The sequence below is a fragment of the Anomaloglossus baeobatrachus genome, chromosome 4, assembly GCF_048569485.1.
Source record: "Anomaloglossus baeobatrachus isolate aAnoBae1 chromosome 4, aAnoBae1.hap1, whole genome shotgun sequence".
Lineage (NCBI taxonomy): Eukaryota > Metazoa > Chordata > Amphibia > Anura > Aromobatidae > Anomaloglossus > Anomaloglossus baeobatrachus.
This window is the reverse complement of record NC_134356.1, coordinates 88,611,476-88,633,800: the sequence shown is the minus strand read 5'-3', so window position 1 is coordinate 88,633,800 and position 22,325 is coordinate 88,611,476. Positions and strand designations below refer to the sequence as shown.

Here is a 22,325-nt window from a genome sequence, read left to right as displayed (position 1 = left end):
AAATAACCCTGTGCCTTGGCCCCCTTGCTCCTTGTGAACGACATGCTGTTGTCTCCCAGGAGCGTGATCACTGAGGGTATATAGCCACAAGTTAACAATACAGCTGAACCGGAAAAGTATACAAATATAATGTATCTATATACAGGTCAGCACCCCAGGGGGACCAGCACCGGTAACCGGTGTGGCTTACCAACCGCTCCAGCGGTGTGTGGCCACCAGATTCCCTTTCTGCCTCGGGTCTCCCAGAGCTGCAGCCAGACGTCCTCCACCGGCAGGATATGTTAAAACATGGCTGTCGGCGTTCACAGGGGAGGAGGGAGCCGTGGGCGGACTTACAAAAGTGCGGGAATCTGGTGCCCCATAGGGAATAGTGAGGGGGGAGGAGGACAGCTATGTGTGCTCCAGCCCTCACTGTCGGCGTCAGCCCGACCGTCCCGCCCTTGCCCCTGACTGGCAGGCCCGTGGGCGGGCGTTTAATGTACTAGGCCGCAAAAGCCGGGGACTAAAGTAGAAACCGCGGCCGACAAGCAGGCATGGCCGGCGCGGTAGTCCCGGACAAAAAACAAACACTGCAGGCGCTGCAGCGTCTGAGGCCCAGGTGCTCCATGCACCGTCCCAAAGGGGACACAGAGTACCTGTAGTTGCAGGGCCTTGTCCCTGACGATACTCAGTCTCCTGTCCGGCAGATACCACCAGGGGCTGCGGAGGGAGCCCGGTCCTAGTGTCTGGATGACCGGTTAGGATCCCACTTCACCCAGAGCCCCTAAGGGATGGGGAAGGAAAGCGGCATGTGGGCTCCAGCCTCTGTACCCGCAATGGGTACCTCAACCTGAACAACACCGCCGACTCAGTGGGGTGAGCAGGGAGCATGCCGGGGGCCCTGTTAAGGGCCCTCTTTTCTTCCATCCGAAATAGTCAGCAGCTGCTGCTGACTAAAATGTGGAGCATTGTGTGCATGTGTGCCTCCTTCAACACAAAGCTAAAAACTGATGGGCCCGTGATGCACGGGAGGGTGTATAGGCAGAGGGGAGGGGTTACACTTTTTAAAGTGTAATACTTTGTGTGGCCTCCGGAGGCAGTAGCTATACACCCAATTGTCTGGGTCTCCCAATGGAGCGACAAAGAAAAAACGCAGAGACACAACCCGTGGAAAAAAAACGCGGCAAACCGCAGCAAAAACGCGGGTGCGGATTTTTCTTAAAGGGAACCACTCACCAGTTTTTTCCCTATTAAACCAAAAGTATCACCTTCTGGAGCTCCTGGGCTGCATTCTAGGAAGGTGCACCTTGTTGCTGCCCCCCTTGCAGACCCCTAAAAGAACTTTATAAAATCTTACCGTTTCCTATACAAATGAGTTTGTTGGCCAGATGGGCGGGCTCCAATTCGGCTCCTGTCCCCCCTCCTGCCGCTGTTCGCCGTCCCCCAGTCATGATTTACATGGATGATGCCGCCCCACGCTGCTGGAGTCTCGTGCAGGCGCATTTCACTGTGCCATTATCGCACGGCTGAGCATAAAGTTTCCCTCACATGAGCGCCGGTGATGTAGTTGAAGGCGCGAGATTATGGGTGGCACTGTGTATGACCTCACAGCGTCATCCTTGTACCCGCCCATAATCTCGTGTCTGTGCATTTAGCTCTGCCTCTACCTTTATGTGCAGGCGCTGGCCAATGCTTATCTGTATCATTCCCGGCACCAGGGAAAGCTGGGTACTAGGTACCGGGAATGATACAGATAAGCATTGGCTTATCCTGGTGACAGGTTCCCTTTAAGAAAAGTCCATTTTCTAGTGCGCACATAGCCTTAGAGCTATATAGCCCGTATAATTTCAAGGGTTAATATTGCAGTACCAACTAAATTATTCCGACATGTATTTGTCCCCATGTTGGAACTAGCACCCGCTCATGACATGTATACAAGGATGTCTACAAAAGTAGAGATATATTTGTCTTGTGCAGAGTTGAGTCACTTGTCCTTGATTCTATGATGAAGATATGACTGCAATTATGCCATACAGACCACTTCTGGGCACAGTTTTCCGATAATTGTAATTAGGCACATTGGATGCCATTTCTTAGTGTCCACAACGCTGAGAAATACAGGCCGATGTGTATCCAATATGCAATACCATCAAGGCGGCATCTGATTAGCTACAAATTTATTGTGCTGCAGAACAACGGCCCCAAACATACAGCCAATGGTATTAATCAGTCAGAATTTTGCAATGTAAGCTGAGGACAGCATACTGCAAGGGTTAAAGAAGAAAAAACAACTTTGCTTCTCTTATCTGTGTGTGAGCTATTATTTACCTAAACTAAAAGGGTTTGTCACCCTGTGATTAACATTAGAGGACTAGGAAATCTCTTGCCAGGTTGTCCAGCATGCCTCCTGCTGTGATTGACACCTCACAGTCAATGCACAATCTCTATTGAGAGTCGGGTGTGGGCGTGGACAGCTTTCAGCTGGGCTGCACTCAATTCTTTGATAATGACAGAACGGCTGTACTCAATCTAAGTTAGCATGGTTAGTTTAAGAATCTCTTTGCTTATAAAATCCTGTTCTGAGATGAAGTACCAAAAACTATTCTCGTTACAAACTATCTTCAGCATAAAGAAGAGCAAGGGAACATGAAACGGACGATTTGGCCCCCACAGAGCCCTGTTCTCAACATCATGGAGTTTGTGAGGGATTACATGGAGACAGAATGATCTGCAAAAGCCTCGTAAACAGAAGATCTGTGGTTAGTCCTCCAATATGTTTAGAACAATCTCTGTGCCAAGTTCCTTAAAACACGGTGTACAAAACGTATTTCGAAGAACTGAAGATGATTTTCAAGTGAAGGGTGGCGACACCAAATATTGATTCTCTTTGGTTCATTCACTTTCTATTCTGTTAAAAATAAACTATTAACACATTCTTATTTTACAGCATTATTGCCACACATGCCTAATAGTTTTGCACAGCACTGTACAACTAATATTTAGATACTTGGGATTATTTATTTGTAACTAATTGACTTCCATCATTAGAACAGAAATATAAGTAACGCACCTTGGGTTTCCTCACCCCCTTTTTGGCGCCTGGCTTTTTTGCTGTAGACTTTTTGGACGATGTGGTTTTGGCCTTCTTTGCTGATGGAGGTGTGATAATAGCTTCCAGTTTTCCTTTGGTTCCCCGCTTCTTTGCCAGCAGTTCAGGGTGAATATTTGGTAGCACACCACCACTTGCTATTGTGACACCTTTTAGCAACTAAAAATACATTTAGGTTAAATTTGTATCAAATTCATCCTTGTTAACCAGGTGAAGACAAAAAAAAAAATAAAATAATAAAATAATAAATATAAATATATATATTACACATATATATATATATATATATATATATATATATATATATATATATATATATATATATATTACATATATATATATATATATATATATTACATACACACATATATATATACATATACATACATATACATACATATACATACACACACACACACAACTGGATGATTTCCTCAGTACACAAGATGGTCAGTTGTAAAATGACACAATGTAGAATTGGTGGAGGAAGGTTGAACAAGATGGACCTAGGTCTTTTTTCAACCTATGTAACTAGACTACTAGTTCCAAAAGACTACTCCTATATTATGAGTATGGCCAAACACATTGTTTTCAATCATCATTGGAGAGACTCTAAAGGCCACTTAGGCCTAAAACACACGGTGACAAAAACAGTGCGAGTGGAGTGCGATAAAACATCGCACTTGGACCAATATTAGCCCGTGTGTCAGCACCCATGAGCGATTATTTTCTCAGCCCCAATCGGACCGAGAAAACAATCGCAGCATGCTGCTATTGTAATGCGAGACTCTTTCTCTCGCACCCATTCAAGCCTATGGGGCGAGAGAAAGATCGCACTGCACTCACGGAACACCGGTGTAATGCGAGTGCAGAGCGAGAATGGCAATAGCCGGCTACGCAGGAGAGAGGGAGATAAATCCCTCCTGCCCCTCCTCAGCGCTGGCCCTACCCTCCGCAGCTGAGGTTCGCTCGCACAATCGGACCTCAGTCGCAGAGATACTCGCATCACACTTGGCTCTGCTGTACTGCCAGCGTGCGCCGAGTGTCATGCGAGGGGATTGCAGTAATCCCCGTATGGCCCTGGCCTTACACTTTAGATGGATGTTGAACAAGGGAGAGTTCGGCTGATCGTCCTCCCGGCAGCTGTCAAGGCCGTCTCTTCCATATACAGGAGAGCTTGCTGAGCCGAACGCTTCGGTGTTCTCCATTAGAGAGCCGCTATCAGACTCCACTGGGAGAAGATAAGGAACAGCAGACTGAAATGCCGGATCGTTATCACTTCTAACATCATCTATCGGAGCCCCAAAACAAAGACTGTCGGCTGAAACCGTCAACATCAGCAGGAAGCCACTGATGTTAGTCTAATCTGTATGGGGGCCATAAGGAGGTATTCCCATCTCCAAGATCCTATATCAATATGTAGTAGGCATAATAATATTATGAGCAAATACCTCCAATTACAAATGTAGTATAGCTCTCCTGATAGTCATATGAAAAAGTTTGGGCACCCCTATTAATGTTAACCTTTTTTCTTTATAACAATTTGGGTTTTTGCAACAGCTATTTCAGTTTCATATATCTAATAACTGATGGATTGAGTAATATTTCTGGATTGAAATGAGGTTTATTGTACTAACAGAAAACGTGCAATCCGCATTTAAACAAAATTTGACCGGTGCAAAAGTATGGGCACCTCAACATAAAAAAGTGACATTAATATTTTGTAGATCCTCCTTTTGCAAAAATAACAGCCTCTAGTCGCTTCCTGTAGCTTTTAATGAGTTCCTGGATCCTGGATGAAGGTATATTTCACCATTCCTGTTTACAAAACAATTCCAGCTCAGTTAAGTTTGATGGTCGCAGAGCATGGACAGCACGCTTCAAATCATCCCACAGATTTTCAATGATATTCAGGTCTGGGGACTGGGATGGCCATTACAGAACATTGTAATTGTTCCTCTGCATGAATTCCTGAGTAGATTTGGAGCGGTGTTTTGGATGATTGTCTTGCTGAAATATCCATCCCCTGTGTAACTTCAACTTCGTCACTGATTCTTGCACATTATTGTCAAGAATCTGCTGATACTGAGTTGAGTCCATCAGTTATTAGATATATGAAACTGAAGTAGCTGTTGCAAAAAAACAATCTGTTATAAAGAAAAAAGGTTAACATTAATAGGGGTGCCCAAAAGTTTTCATATGGCTGTATAGATATATCTCGTACCTCATGTGCAGGGCATTGCATGGTTATGACCACGAGCAACTAACTGACACTATATGAGTGGATGTAACCATGGATACCTAAGTTGCAATGCCCTGCACATGAGGTAAGAGACAGCGAGAACTATACTACATTTCTAATTGGAGGTATTTCCTAATATTATTATTACCTTGCCTACTACATATTGGGACAGGATTTTGGAGATGGGAATACCCCTTTAATTATATTAGTCACCCTTATCCAAGTCTTGGGAGTCTGAGGTCTTAAGGGGGCTTTACACACTACGATATCGTTAATGTTTTATCGTATGGGTCACGTTGTTAGTTACGCACATCCGGCGTCATTAACGATATCGCAGCGTGTGACACTGACCAGCGACCTTAAGCGACCTCAAAAATGGTGAAAATCGTTCACCATGGAGAGGTCGTCCCAAACTCAAAAATCGGTAAGGGTTGTTTATCCATGTTGTTCATCGGTCATGCGGCAGCACACATCGCTATGTGTGACACTGCAGGAGCGAGGACCGTCTCCTTACCTGCCGCCGGCCACAATGCGGAAGGAAGGAGGTGGGCGGGATGTTACGTCCTGCTCATCTCCGCCCCTCCGCTTTGATTGGCTGGCCGCTTAGTGACGTTGCGGTGACGTCGCTGTGATGCCGAACGTCCCTCCCCCTTGAAGGAGGGATTGTTCGGCAGTCACAGCGATGCCGCCGACCAGGTAAGTATGTGTGACGCTGCCGTAGCGATAATGTTCACTACGGCAGCGATCACAAACAATCGCATGCGCGACGGGGGCGGGTACTTACACGCTAGATATCGCTAGAAATTGCTAGCAATATCGCTACCGTGTAAAGCCCCCTTTAGACTTTGTGATGCACAAAGCTCCTGCATTGTCCTGCACAGACATCAGGACACAGGAACAGTTTTATTAGCGCTCTATTATTTATCACAATCCCTTTAAAAAAGATTTACAGGTGCACATATAGTCTAATTTGGGCATCAGATAAGATCTTAAAGGGAACCTGTCACCACTTTTTTGGCCTATAAGCTGCGGCCAGGGCTCTTATATACACATTCTAACATGCTGTATATAAGAGCCCAGGCCGCTGTGTAGAATGTAAAAATCACTTTATAATACTTACCCAACGGTCGTGCGGTGGGCCATATAAGCGTCTCTGTTCTCCGGTGTCGGCTCTTTCGTCAATCTTCATCCTCCTTCTCTAGCCGCGGTGCAGGACGCGTCCAATGTTACATCCAACGTCACACACTTGCCGGCATTCAGGTCCTGCGCAGGCGCACTTTGATCTGCCCTGAGCAGGGCAGAGCCAAGTATTGTAGTGCGCCTGCGCAGGATCGGCAAGTGTGTATGACGTAGACGCGTCATGAACACAGGCTTCAGAACGAGGATGAAGATGTCTGAAAGAGGAGGAGCCAGCACCGGACAACGGAGACGCCCATATGACCGTTAGGTAAGTATTATAAAGTGTTTTTTATGTTCTCACAGCGGCCTGGGCTCTTATATACAGCATGTTAGAATGCTGTATATAAGAGCCCGGTGGTGGTGGCTGCAGCTCATAGGCCCCAAATCTGCTGACAGGTTCCCTTTAAATGTAAGTCTTGACATAGGATTAATACATAAGACTGCTGTGATCGCAGAGACTCTACAATGACCTGTGAATAGTGATCGGATGGGAAATGATAATATTTCTGGTCCTTCTAAATATTTCATTTTGTAAATCACTAATCAAATAAAATCAAAGTATATCATGATGAGAACTAATACAACATCGCCATCTAGTGGTCACCGTACTGTGCACTGACAAGAGGAAATGTTCACTACTCAAAAATATGGATTTCTTTATATAAAGAAATCAATTAATGAGCTATCCTGAAGAAAAAAAAAGGTATATATCAGGAAAAACTGAATACAGAAAAGCAAAAATCATTCTAGATGATGTGTGCCTACATATTGTTCTATATCATGTTTACAAAGCTGACTGGCACAGGTGATATGCACTACACATCCCAGCATGCCCTGTTCTGTTAAGTGTTCTGGGTCATGAAAAAGGAAAGGATGAGTTAAAGGGGTTGTCCTATGAACAGCATAGATGATAAATGCACAGCTTCGGGTCTGACCGCTGGAACCCCACCAATGCCATTAACAGGGGTTCTGAAACAAGTAGTGGGCATGCATGTCATCTCCGTCATTTATGAGGTCACACGTGAGCAATGCTGCCCCATAGAAGTGAACAGTGGTCAGGCATGTGCACGGACACATACGTATGTTTGATCCATGTTACATAAAGACACAAGGATCGGGGGAGTCAGACCAATCACACATACTGATCGGAAGCTGTGAGCATTGCTTAATTTACGCGTTAAAAAAAAAAAAAAAAAAGGGGATGCTACGCAGTGGCTCTGTAGAGCATCCGATTTATTTGTGTGCACCCATAGACTTTACCGGACAAATGGAAAAAAATGAGTGCATGCTGTGATTTTTCCCCTGTAGTGGCCCGGTCCAGATTGTGTCTGTTTCTTTAAGTACATTTACTTATATGTAATATTATGCTATATGTTATAAGTAAAGCATTTTTCATTTGTTGTGTTCTAGCACCATCTACTGGTGAAAACTGTAAGAATCTGAACTGTTCATTGGGTGTTATCCTATTGGCTAGTTCTTGGTCACATGGCTCAGTAGGTGGAGCTATTCTCCAGCCTCTGTCTAGAAACAACTGGAATGAGCTGGTTCTGGCTGAGTCTCCTCTGAGGGAAGACATTATGTGGAGAATCTCTTCACCACAAGACTCCTCCTAGAATTTCATCATTTCCTGATTTTTACAGCCAATATGCTGAAGGCTTCCTATCCTGACATTGTGCATCTCTTCAGACAGTAGGGCATACTGACTATATACCAGACCCTACTGCACGCAGATTGGGGAAGTTTGAGGGTCTCCCGCCCCACTGCAATATTAGTGGCTTTCATGCCATTGTCCACGCACCAGCCGTCCGCTCCCCGTAGCACGCTGGGCAACTGTCTTCATTTGCTTACAAGTACATGTCTGAACTAGCAGTGAAATCAACCCCAGGACTCCAGGTCTGTACAATCTTATCATATCTACCCTCTAAACTCAAGAGACTCTGAACCTAAAGCATACCAGTATTAATTCTGATACAAATCGTGCACTTAAACCTCCAGTACCCTAATTGCACTTCAGCATTCAACTCCAAGCTGTATTTGCCGTGGCCTACCCACGAGAGACTGTGAAACATATATTCCGTATTGATTTGCTTTGTTCCTGCTATATTAAAGCAACTGTTATCCCCAAGACCGTGTCTGTGGACTGTCCATCAGCTGTGGATACTGTGTGGGGGTGGATAGCAGGGAACATCTGGGCCCTTACACCCCCATACAGATTCGTTCTGTAAAGCGAACACTGGTCATCTGCACTGCCCCATTGAATAACATTGGTCCCGTACACTGTACGTTTTTTCACTGACAGTATTTGGACGCTCAGGTGAGGTAGTGGCCGTGCTCCAGCAAGTAACCCTGCACATGTATCAGCATTGTCTACAGAAACCTGTGAGCATACGTGACTGTCCTAATGCATGTACACGTACAGTGGGGAAAATAAGTGTTGGATACACTGCCAATTTTGCAAGTTTTCCCACCTACATAGAATGGAAAGGTCTGCAATTTTATCATAGGTACACGTCAACTGTGACAGAATAGAAGAAAATACAGAGAAATCACATGGTCTGATTTTTAAATGATTAATTTTTATTTTATTACATGAATTAACTATTTGAAACAATAGAAAAACAGAATTTAATATTTGGTACAGAAACTTTTGTTTGCAATTACAGAGGTCAGACGTTTCCTGTAGTTCTTGACCAGGTTTGCATTCACTGCAGCTGGGAGTTTGGCCCACTCCTCCATACAGATCTTCTCCAGATCTTTCAGGTTTCGGGGTTGTCACTGGGCAACATTGAGTTCCAGCTCCCTCCAAAGACTTCTGTTGGGTTCAGATCTGGAGACTGTCTAGACCACGCCAGGACTTTGAAATGCTTCTTATAGAGCCCGTCCTTAGTTGCGCTGACTGTGTGTTTTGGGTCATTGTTATGCTGGAAGACCCAGCCATGAACCATCTTCAATACTCTTACTGAGGGAAGGAGGTTGTTGGCCAAAATCTTGCGATATATGACCTTATCCAACCTCCCTTCCAAACGGTGCAGTCGTCATGTAAACTTTGCAGAAAATAACCCCCAGGGTATGTGGTTTCCACTCCCTGCTTCACGTTGGGACAGTGTTCTTGGGGTTGTACTCATCCTTCTTCCTACAAACACGGCGAGCGAAGTTGATACCAAAAATTTATAATTTGGTCTCATCTGACCATATGACCTTCTCCCATGCGTCCTCTGGATCATCCAGATGGTCATTGATGAACTTTATACAGGCCTGGGCATGTGCTGCTGTGAGCAGGGGGACCTTGTATTCCCTGCAGGATTTTAATCCATGGCGGTGAAATGTGTTAGTAATGGTAAGTTTTGAGACTGTGGTCCCAGCTCTTTTCAGGTCATTGACCAGGTCCTCCCGTGTAGTTCTGGGCTGATTCCTGACCTTTCTCAAAATCATCCTTACCCCACGAGGCGAGATCTTCCACAGAGGCCCAGACCAAGTAAGATTAACAGTTATCTTGTGTTTCTTCCATCTTCAAATAATTGTGGCAACTGTTGTTGTCTTCTCACCAAGCTGCTTGCCTATTGTCCTGTATTGTCCCAGCTTGTGCAGATCTACAATTTTGTCCCTGATGTCCTTAGACAGCTGTTTGGTCTTGGCCATGGTGGAGAGATTGGGGAGTGATTGATTGTGTAGACAAGATAAAAACAGGTGCAATTAATACTGGTAATGAGTGCAGAGTAGGAGGCTTCTTAAAGAAAAATTTAAAAAAATTGGGTCTGTGAGAGCCAGAATTCTTGCTGGTTGGTAGGTGATCAAATACTTATTTCAGGCAATAAAATGCAAATTAATTCTTTATATATCACACAATCTGAAACTCTAGATTTTTGGGGGTGATTCTGTCTGTCGCAGTAGAAATGTACCTACCACAAAAATTACAGACCTCTCCATTGTTTGTAGGTGGGAAAACTAGCAAAATCGGTAGTGTATCAAACACCTATTTACCCCACTGTACATGCATGTACAATGTGCGAAGGGTTAAACCTCAGGCACCTTGGTGGTTACTCACCTGATTCAATTCTTCATCATTTGCTATTGCCAGGAGAATGTGTCTGGGTGTGACTCTTCCCTTTTTATTATCTCTTGCAGCATTTCCAGCCAATTCCAGTATTTCCGCTGAAACACAAAGAATATATAAAGGACCATCAGGACAGCGCCCCTCCATGTGCCCATTAGGACATATAGTAGTCATTACTGCAAGCTTCCTATGTAGGCAAAGTAGGGATCTAGAGAACCTGTCAGGGTTAGGGTCACCAATCTAATAACACTGCTAGGTGGCCTGCTAACATACAAGTGATATTACACCTTCTGGAGGCAACTACATTTTCTTTTTCTGAGAAAGTAAATTTTAAATCACTATGTAAATGAGGATCCACGGGAACAAATGGGTAAAACTGTCACTGAAAGACTTGGGTGTATGGGCGGGACGCAAACTCAACTTTACTGACCAGTGTCAGGCAGCTGCTGCCAAGGCTAATGAAATAATGGGATGCATTAAAAGAGGCTCAAGGGAAGAAGATAGTTTTAGCCCAATACAAGTCCCTAGTGTGACCACACTTAGAATATTGTACACAGTTTTGGTCTCCAGTATATAAGCAGTATATAGCTGAGCTACAGCGGGTGCAGAGAAGAGCAACCAAGGTTATTAATGGATTGATTGGATGGTGGACTGCAATACAAGATGTTATTACACATGGGGTTATTCAGTTTGCAAAAATGAAGTCTAAGGCTATGTGCCCACGTTGTGGAAAATTCGCTGAATTTGCTGCGATTTTTTTGCGGAAATTCCACAGATTTTTCAAAAATTCGCAGTACAGCGAGTCCCCAGCCATTTCTATGGCATTTGTGGAGTGCTGTGCCCATGCTGCGTTTTTTTCCACAGCGGAAATAATGCGAATTTCCCTGCGGAAAAAACTGCAGCATGTGAATTATTCCTGCGGATTTCTCCGCACGATCCTATACTTACCTGCCTTGATAGAAGACACCGGAGTCACTTCCTCCAGTGCAGAGGAGCGCGGTGGAGCCAGGAGCAGGAGGTGGAGGGCGAGGCCTGCATGAGCTCCGGTCATGTGACAGCCAGAGCTAGTTCAGGTCTGCCCACCCATTCCTGCACAGTGCAGACAGACACGGCCGGAGAGAAGTGCTGCGTGATGGAGTCAAGTATGAACTCCCCGATCACTCAGCACTTGTTCTGCATTGAGGATGCAGTGCCCAAGCCATGGTACTGTATCCTCAATGCAGAATGCCCACAGCATATCCGCAGGACATTCCGCAATAAAACTGCAGCATGAAAACAGACAAAGCTGTGCTGCGGTTTTCTGGAAGCTCCTGCGGATATATCCACAGGCCACTTTCCCCGTGGGCACATAGCCTTAGGGGCGATTATTACAATGTACAAATATATGAGGGGACAGGACAGAGCTCTCTCTCTCTAATGATCTTTTTATACCTATGCCTGCATCAGGAACACGGGGGCATCCACTACAGTTAGAGGAAAGGAGGCTTAATCATAATCACAGGCGCAGATTCTTTACTGTAAGAGCAGTGAGACTATGGAACTCTCTGCCGCATGATGTTGTAATGGTTCATTCATTACTAAAATTCAAGAGACCTGGATGCCTTTCTTGAAAAATATGATATTCCAGGATATATTCACTAGACTATGATGGGGCATTGATCCAGGGAACTAGTTTGAATGCAGTGTATGGAGTCAGGAACAAATGTTTTCCCCTACTATGGAGATTACTGTCTGCCCCATTGGGTTTTTGCCTTCCTCTGCATTAACAGGTTAGGCTATGGGTTGAATTTGATGGACTTATAAGGAACCTGTCACGTGGAAAAAATGCTATTAACCTGCAGATATGTGGTTAATCTGCAGTTAATAGCATTCTAAATCTGCCCGGCTTCTGCACATTAAGCCCCGCTCCTGGGAGGAGAAGAAGAACTTTATTCAGTCCGGCAGTGTCCTGGTTTTAGTCATGGGGGTGGCACCAGCATGGGATCAGTCACCGCTGTGTGTCTGGAGAGTGGCGGCTGTAGCCACGTCCCCACACTGACTGACAGCTGGTTTTAATGCTGAGTGTCTGTTAGTCAGTGCAAGGGGCGCGGTTACAGCGGACGCAATCCATACGAAGAGCGGTGACTGGAACCTGCGCCCGAACGCTGCCGGGAGGATTAAAGTTAATTTCCTCCCAGCAGCTTGGTTTAATGTGCATGTACCGGGCGAGCGATGCTGCAGGGGAGTGAGGGAAGGGGAGTATAAATGTTTATTTTGTGTGTCACAGGATGCGGGCCATATAGCATGATGGGGTTATATAGCAGGATGGGGGTATTTATCAGGATGAGGGACAGGGACATATATACAAGGATGGGGATCATATACAAGGCAGGAAGATCATTACCAGGATGGGGTACCTTAGTTAGAGAATATGGGGACGTTACCCCCATAACAGTGTCAAATAGCAAAAACCTTAATGAAATCCCCTTAAATTCAAGAGAGTAATATATAGCAAAAATGGGGTCAAGACAAGGAAAAACTCCTAAAATATAACATTTATTAGATATGCGGATAAAAGGTGGACTGCCACCATAAAAGAATAAAACATCTGTCAAGGGCTGCAGAGAGTGTACTAACAGCCTCCAGACAAATCATATAAGGCACACAGTACAGGAGGTATGAATACAAGTCACACTCAAACCTGCATTGATAAACACAGCTAGGATGGTCGCTTCATCAGGGTCAAACAAATGTTCGCAACCATTAAAGTAGAAAAAAACGGCCTTACCGTATTTTCATAGGGCATGTAATGATATGGCTCAAAATCAGGTGACCTCCTAAAGGTCTTGCACAAATACCTTCACTTTGCTCGAACCATACCACAGTACCTCCCCGCATATCTAATAAATGTTATATTTTAGGAGTTTTTCCTTGTCTTGACCCCATAACAGTGTCAGCAGCAGATCCTCGCCCCATAATAGTGTCATGACCACACTTTTTGCTTAAAATTTTACTTTCCTATTTTTCTTCTCTAAAACCAAGGTGCGTCTTATGGTCCGAAAAATACAGCATATCAAGCTCACCGGTCAGATACTCCAGCACAGCAGCCATATAAACAGGGGCCCCAACGCCAATTCTGTATTTGGGGTGTCCTCTCTTAATGTAGCGCAGCATTCTTCCCACTGGAAATATGACCCCTGCCTTTGCAGACCTTGAGGTCTTGGTGGTCTTCTTTTTTCCTCCTCTGCTTGACATTGTGATTGTGTGCTATATAACTGTAAAACATAAATACATAGATATGAGCAAAACTTTGAGGTCTGGAAAAAAAATAAAAAAAAAAAAACAACTATCAAAGGATTTTTACTTATTAATTAAAACAAAGTGACTGAACAAATAAGAAATGTAAAACTAAATCTATATTTGGTTTGCCTGCCTCCATCCATTCTTCTAGGTTCACTTGCACAGCTTTTGAAGAAATTCAGTGGGGAGGTTGTTCCAAACATCTTAAAGGACCAACCACAGATCTCCTGTGTATGAGGCTTGTACAAATCCTTCTGTCTTCATGTAATCCCAGACAATGGGGTCAAATCATCACATACCTAACGCCTTGTTCTTCTTAATGCTGCAGACAATTCTTAATCATATTGGCTATTTGTTTTTGATCGTTGACCAGTTGCAGAATACATTTGGATCCAGACGCCTCTCTGATGGTATTGCATGATAGATCAGTGTCTGCTTGTATTTCTTCATTAAACCTGACCAAATCCACAAATTAATTTACTAAATGCATCCCCAAACTTGCAAGGACCCTCCACCATGCTTCACTGTTGCCTGCAGAGTGTGTATAATTATTAGAGATTGTGTGTGTATATTATATATATATATATATATATATATATATATATATATATATATATATATATATATATATATATATATATATATATATATATATATATATATATACACATATATACATACACATACATACCTACATATACATACAGTGCCTACAAGCAGCATTCAACCCCCTGCAGATTTAGCAGGTTTGATAAGATGCAAATAAGTTAGAGCCTGCAAACTTCAAACAAGAGCAGGATTTATTAACAGATGCATAAATCTTACAAACCAACAAGTTATGTTGCTCAGTTAAATTTTAATAAATTTTCAACATAAAAGTGTGGGTCAATTATTATTCAACCCCTAGGTTTAATATTTTGTGGAATAACCCTTGTTTGCAATTACAGCTAATAATCGTCTTTTATAAGACCTGATCAGGCCCGCACAGGTCTCTGGAGTTATCTTGGCCCACTCCTCCATGCAGATCTTCTCCAAGTTATCTAGGTTCTTTGGGTGTCTCATGTGGACTTTAATCTTGAGCTCCTTACACAAGTTTTCAATTGGGTTAAGGTCAGGAGACTGACTAGGCCACTGCAACACCTTGATTTTTTCCCTCTTGAACCAGGCCTTGGTTTTCTTGGCTGTGTGCTTTGGGTCATTGTCTTGTTGGAAGATGAAATGACGACCCATCTTAAGATCCTTGATGGAGGAGCGGAGGTTCTTGGCCAAAATCTCCAGGTAGGCCGTGCTATCCATCTTCCCATGGATGCGGACCAGATGGCCAGGCCCCTTGGCTGAGAAACAGCCCCACAGCATGATGCTGCCACCACCATGCTTGACTGTAGGGATGGTATTCTTGGGGTCGTATGCAGTGCCATCCAGTCTCCAAACGTCACGTGTGTGGTTGGCACCAAAGATCTCGATCTTGGTTTCATCAGGCCAGAGAACCTTGAACCAGTCTGTCTCAGAGTCCTCCAAGTGATCATGAGCAAACTGTAGACGAGCCTTGACATGACGCTTTGAAAGTAAAGGTACCTTACGGGCTCGTCTGGAACGGAGACCATTGCGGTGGAGTACGTTACTTATGGTATTGACTGAAACCAATGTCCCCACTGCCATGAGATCTTCCCGGAGCTCCTTCCTTGTTGTCCTTGGGTTAGCCTTGACTCTTCGGACAAGCCTGGCCTCGGCACGGGTGGAAACTTTCAAAGGCTGTCCAGGCCGTGGAAGGCTAACAGTAGTTCCATAAGCCTTCCACTTCCTGATGATGCTCCCAACAGTGGAGACAGGTAGGCCCAACTCCTTGGAAAGGGTTTTGTACCCCTTGCCAGCCTTGTGACCCTCCACGATCTTGTCTCTGATGGCCTTGGAATGCTCCTTTGTCTTTCCCATGTTGACCAAGTATGAGTGCTGTTCACAAGTTTGGGGAGGGTCTTAATTAGTCAGAAAAGGCTGGAAAAAGAGATAATTAATCCAAACATGTGAAGCTCATTGTTCTTTGTGCCTGAAATACTTCTTAATACTTTAGGGGAACCAAACAGAATTCTGGTGGTTTGAGGGGTTGAATAATAAATGACCCTCTGAATAAACTTTTCACAATTTAAAAAAAAAAAAAAAATAAATAAATAACATTCTTTTTTGCTGCAGTGCATTCCACACTTCCAGGCTGATCTACAGTCCAAATGTCACAATGCCAAGTTAATTCCGAATGTGTAAACCTGCTAAATCTGCAGGGGGTTGAATACTACTTGTAGGCACTGTATACACACACACACACATATATATTATACATATACATACATACATACATACATACATACATATATATATATATATATATATATATATATATATATATATATATACATACATATACACATACACATACACACACTCATATATACAGTGGAACCTTGGATTAAGAGTAACTTGGTTTGAGAGCGTTTTGCAACACAAGCAAAGCTTTCTAAAAATTGTAACTTGGTTTAAGAACAATGCTTTGCAATAAGAGCAAATACTCACCAAGCACACGTCTGGTTCTGTCCTTTCAACGAGCTCTGACCCACTTTGAGACGCTCTGTGTAAACCTACTGGAGATAACTTTCTGTACCTATGTACTGGATATGGTATACAGTATACCATTGTACAGTACAATATATACTATATAGCATGTCTATTAACCCTTTAGTGACGGAGCTAATTTTCACCTTAATGACCAGACCAAATTTTGCAATTCTGACCAGTGTCACTTCATGAGGTTATAACTCTGGAACGCTTCAACGGATCCCGGTGATTCTGAGATTGTTTTTTCGTCACATATTGGACTTCATGTTAGTACCAAATTTAGGACAATATTTTTTGTGTTTATTTATGAAAAAAATTGAATATTGGCAAAAATTTTGAAAATTTAGCAATTTTCAACTTTTGAATTTTTATACCGTTAAACCAGAGATTTCTGTGACACAAAATAGTTAATAAATAACATTTCCCACATGTCTACTTTACATCAGCACAATTTTGGAAACAAAATTTTTTTTTGTTAGGAAGTTAGAGGGGTTCAAAGTTTATCAGCAATTTCTCATTTTTACATCAAAATTTACAAAACCAGTTTTTTAGGGACCACATCACATTTGAAGTGACTTCAATAGGCCTAGATGACAGAAAATACCCAAAAGTGACACCATTCTAAAAACTGCACCCCCCAAAGTACTCAAAACCACATTCAAGAAGTTTATTAACCCTTCAGGTGCTTCACATGAACAAAAGCAATGTGGAATGAAAAAAAAGCAAAAATTAAATTTTACCTAAAAATGTTGCTCTAACCCAAATTTATTCACTTTTAGAAGAAATAACACAACAAAATGGACCCCAAAACTTGTTCCCCACTTTCTTATGAGCACGCCGATACCCCACATGTGGTCAGAAACCTCTGTTTGGACAAATGGGAGGGCGCGGAACAGAAGGAGCAATATTTGAATTTTGGAAAGCAAATTTGGCTGAAATAGATTGCGGGCACCATGTTGCATTTACAGGTCCGCTAAGGTACCTAAACAGAAGAAACCCCTCACAAGTGATGCCATTTTGGAAACTAGACCCCTCAAGGCTTCTATCTAGGGGTATAGTGAGCATTTTAGATCCACAGGTACTTCACAGATTTTGTTAACGTTACGTTGTCATATTGAAAATTTTAATAATTTTCTCAAAAATGTTGCTTTAGCATCAATTTTCTCACTTTTTCAAGAGGTAATTCCAAAAATTTGACCTCAAGGTTTGTTAACCACTTTTTTATGAGCGCGGTGATACCTCACATGTGGTCTGAAACCTTTGTTTGGACAAATGGGAGGGCTTGGAACGAAAGGAGCAATATTTGAATTTTGGAAAGGAAATTTGGCTGAAAAAGATTGCGGGCACCATGTCGCATTTGGAGGTCCCCTAAGGTACCTAAACAGCAGAAACCCCGCACAAGTGACCCCATTTTGGAAACTAGGCCCCTCAAGGAATTTATCTAGATGTTTGGTGAGTACCCTGAACCCTCAGGTGCTTCACAGAATTTTATAACGTTGAGCCATGAAAAAAAAAAAAAATATTTTACCACAAAATTGTTATTTCAACCAGGTAGCTTTTTTTTTTTACAAGAGTAAAAGGAAAAAATTCAGCATAACATTTATTGTGCAATTTCTCCTGAGTTTGGCGATACCTTATATGTGGTGGAAATCAACTGTTTGGGCGCATGGCAGGGCTCGGAAGGGAAGGAGTGCCATTTGACTGCAAAATTGGCTGGAATCAATAGCGGACGCCAGGTTGCATTTGGAGAGCCCCTGAGGTGCCTAAACAGTGGCGGTCCCCCACAAGTGACTTCATTCTGGAAACAATACACTTCAAGGCGTTTATCTAGGTGTATAGTGAGCAGTTTGAATCCACGAGTACTTCACAGAATTTGATAAGCTTAGGTTGCCATATTGAAAATTTTCATTTTTTTCACAAAACTGTTGCTTTAGCATCAAATTTCTCACTTTTTCAAGAGACAACAACAAACCGTGGACCCCACAGGTTGTTATCCAATGTCTTATGAGCACAGGGATACCCCACATGTGGCCAAAAACCTCTGTTTGGATAAATGGGAGGGCTTGGAATGGAGGGAGCACCATTTGAATTCTGGAAAAGTTGAAATAAATTGCGCGCACCATGTCACATTAGCAGGGCCCCTTGGGTACCTATACGTCAGAAAACCCCCACAAGTGACTCCATTTTGGAAACTGGATTTTATTCAGGAGTATAGTAAGCATTTTGAATCCACAGGTACTTCACAAAAATGTTGCTGTAGCAACAAATGTCTCACTTTTAGGCTATGTGGCCATGATCCAGCGACACGGCGTCTAGTACACAGTGTCAGCCTCCTGAAGAGATGTGAGTGTTGTCCACGGGAGAACGCAGCTGCCCATGCCCACGATTTGGGTTCAGGCTGCTGTGGAGCTCTATTCTACCTGCAGAGAACACTCATCTCCACAGCATAAATTGACATGCTGAGGCTCGGGAAGCTGCACCACAGGTCGGTTTATACTGCGGAGAAAAGAAGCACATTGGGCATGAGATTTCTAAAAATCCTTCCACTGTGCTTCTACTGCACAACGCAGCGTTATGGACGCAGGGAAAACAATCTGCGCCCAAAACGCTGCAAACCCTGATTGTGGGCACACAGCCTAAAATGCTACAATGGATGAATGGATAGATGTCAAACCAATATAACGTCCCACCCCCTGCATATTCTAAGCTGGCGCCCTTTAGTGCCTTTCATGTGGCACTAAAGGGTGCCTAGCCTTGTATTTAGCCCCCCAAAAAATTAATAATTAAAATAAACGACGTGGGGTCCCCCCTATTTTTGATAGCCAGCTAGGGTAAAGCAGACAGCTGTAGCCTGCAAACCACAGCTGACAGCTTCACCTTGGCTGGTGATCAATTTGGAGGGCTCCCCAGGCGTTTTTTTTAAAAGAAAAAAAAACGTGGGGTCCCCCCCAAATTAGATCACCAGCCAAGGTGAAGCGGACAGCTGGGGTCTGGTATTCTCAGGGTGGGAAGAGCCATGGTTATTGGACTCTTCCCAGCCTAAAAATAGCAGGCCGCAGCCGCCCCAGAAGTGGCGCATCCATTAGATGCGCCAATCCTGGCGCTTCGCCCCAGCTCATCCCGCGCCCTGGTGCGGTGGCAGACGGGGTAATATATGGGGTTGATACCAGCTGTAATGTCACCTGGCATCAAGCCCTGGGGTTAGTGATGTCACGGCATCTGAACAGATACCCGACATCACTAACCCAGTCAGTAATAGAAAAAAAAAAAGACAAAAAAAAAATTTATTTGAAAAAACACTCCCCGAAACATTCCTCTTTTACCAATTTATTGAAAATAAAGAAATTCCGGTCGCTGTAATCCATTTTGGAGGTCCCACGCCGGCTCTGGATCTTCTAGAATATGGGGGGCACGTTCAGGGAACGTATCCCCCATTTTCTGGAAGAGCAAGCTCTCCATGAGCAGTGTGGGTGCAGTAATCTGAGAATACTGCACTCACACTGCCCCGGTCCAACCTAGGGCAGAGTGACCTGCAGTAACCTCATTCCAGAATATGAGGGGCACGCTCACAGAACGTACCCCCCATTTTGTGGAACAGCAGTCTCTCCATGTGAGGAGTGTGACTGCAGATTACCGCACTCACCCTCCCCCGGTCCACAGTGGAGTAGCCTGTGCAGTTGCGACGTCAGCAGGATCCCTGCTTGCAGGGATCCAGCTGACAGCCGCTGTCTGCGCATGCGCCGCCAGCATTGAAGAAGGAGGCGGCGTGATCGCGGGACGGAGCGGCAGACCGGTAACGTATAACCGGGGGCTTGGGGGGGGGGTGACGGGGGGTGACCTAGTGGGACCTGGGGACACCTTTCTGCCGCATGTGACGTGTCACATGCGGCAGAAAGAGCAGAATGAATGCGGCCGCGCGCTGTGCGCCGCCATCTTCCGGAGGGGGGAGGGGGGGTGGTGGCTCTGGAGAACCGGAGGGGGCTCCGGTGACCAGAGAGCTCCAGTGGACTGGAGGAGGGGTCAGGGGGAGGACATTTCCCTCCGATCTGAAATGTTTGATCATTTCAGATCGGAGGGAAATGACTGCAGAGCCGGCGCCGGCGGCAGTTTTCTGTGCGCTTCGGCGCCATTTTGGATGTCCGGTGGGGGTAGGGGTGGGGGTGGGGGGACTCTCCGGTACCGGGGGCTTTGGGGGCACTAGGGGGTTAGATTTCTTTCTCATCTGACATGTTTGATCATGTCAGATGAAAAAGAAATCAGTTTTACTGGCCATTTCTTTTTTTTTCATGTGTTCGTCGGTATACAGTGTATACCGCCGATCACATGATCGGGGTCCAAAAAAAACACCCCGATTCATAATCTGGGGGGTCTCAGCTACCCCCGGTAGCTGAAACCCCCGAGATTTTCGGTCGCTGGGGGGCGCTACAGGGTTTTTTCGGGCCGCCGCTTTAAAGCGGCGGAACAGAATAAGTACCCTGTTTTGCCGCCGCTTTAAGTCGTACGGCTGTCGTTATGAGGTTAATTTGCATTTGTGGCTACAGTATTGTACTTTCTTTCTCCTAATCAGTACAGCACATTGCTTATACTGTAATCTAATTGCGTAAGCAGTAGTCCTACCCCAGATTTGGCATACTTCTACCCTTATTTTGGGGAGAATAGATTTGGGGGTGGTTTTTTTGTGTATTGTACTAGAATAAAGGTTGTCATATTTATACATTATCTCTTCTCTATACTGTACCTTCCGCACACCAACAATTCCATTGTAAGCTAATGTGCAGTTTAATTTGTTTTAGGTTTTTTACTGTACAGTATTGTCTGTTAGTGTACTGTAATAATTTTATATAAATACAGGACATTATTTTGTGTTACTGTAACAAGTTTGTATAAATACAGTAAATATTTTTGGGTTGTGAATGAATTATCTGGGTTTCAATTATTTCCTATGGGAAAATTCGATTTCATATAAGATCAACTTGGATTAAGAGCTCACTCCCAGAACCAATTTATGCTCGTATTCCAAGGTTTCACTAATATATATATATATTACATATACACAGTACAGACCAAAAGTTTGGACACACCTTCTCATTCAAAGAGTTTTCTTTATTTTCATGACTCTAAAAATTGTAAATTCACATTGAAGGCATCAAAACTATGAATTAAAACATGTGGAATTGAAATACTTAAAGTGTGAAACAACTGAAAATATGTCTTATATTCTAGGTTCTTCAAAGTAGCCACCTTTTGCTTTGATTACTGCTTTGCACACTCTTGGCATTCTCTTGATGATTTTCAAGAGGTAGTCACCGGAAATGGTTTTCCAACAGTCTTGAAGGAGTTCCCAGAGACGCTTAGCACTTGGTGGCCCTTTTGCCTTCACTCTGCAGTCCAGCTCACCCCAAACCATCTCGATTGGGTTCAGGTCTGGTGACTGTGGAGGCCAGGTCATTTGGCGTAGCACCCCATCACTCTGGTTCTTAGTCATATAGCCCTTACACAGCTTGGAGGTGTTTTTGGGGTCATTGTCCTGTTGAAAAATAAATGATGGTCCAACTAAATGGAAACCGGATGGAATAGCATGCCAATGTAAGATGCTGTGGTAGCCATGCTGGTTCTGTATGCCTTCAATTTTGAGTAAATCCCCAACAGTGTCACCAGCAAAGCACCCCCACACAATCACACCTCCCCCTCCATGCTTCATGGTGGGAACCAGGCATGTAGAGTCCATCTATTCACCTTTTCTGCATCGCACAAAGACACGGTGGTTGGATCCAAAGATCTCAAATTTGGACTCATCAGACCAAAGCACAGATTTCCACTGGTCTAATGTCCATTCCTTGTGTTCTTTAGCCCAAACAAGCCTCTTCTGCTTGTTGCCT

At 44.0% G+C, this 22,325-nt stretch overlaps 1 protein-coding gene across 2 annotated transcripts in view; it reads right to left on the bottom strand.

Annotated features, from left to right (window-relative positions):
• The window catches only part of MACROH2A1 (macroH2A.1 histone), a 120,045-nt gene that overhangs the window by 82,746 nt on the left and 14,974 nt on the right, over positions 1 to 22,325 (bottom strand). For both annotated transcript variants that reach the window (XM_075344456.1, XM_075344457.1), the window contains exons 2-4: positions 13,626 to 13,817; positions 10,555 to 10,661; positions 3,050 to 3,247 (exon numbers count right to left, since the gene is read on the bottom strand). In XM_075344456.1, the coding sequence (XP_075200571.1) occupies positions 3,050 to 3,247; positions 10,555 to 10,661; positions 13,626 to 13,797 (477 nt within the window). In that variant the 5' untranslated portion in view covers positions 13,798 to 13,817. The remainder of the gene's footprint in view (positions 1 to 3,049; positions 3,248 to 10,554; positions 10,662 to 13,625; positions 13,818 to 22,325) is intronic.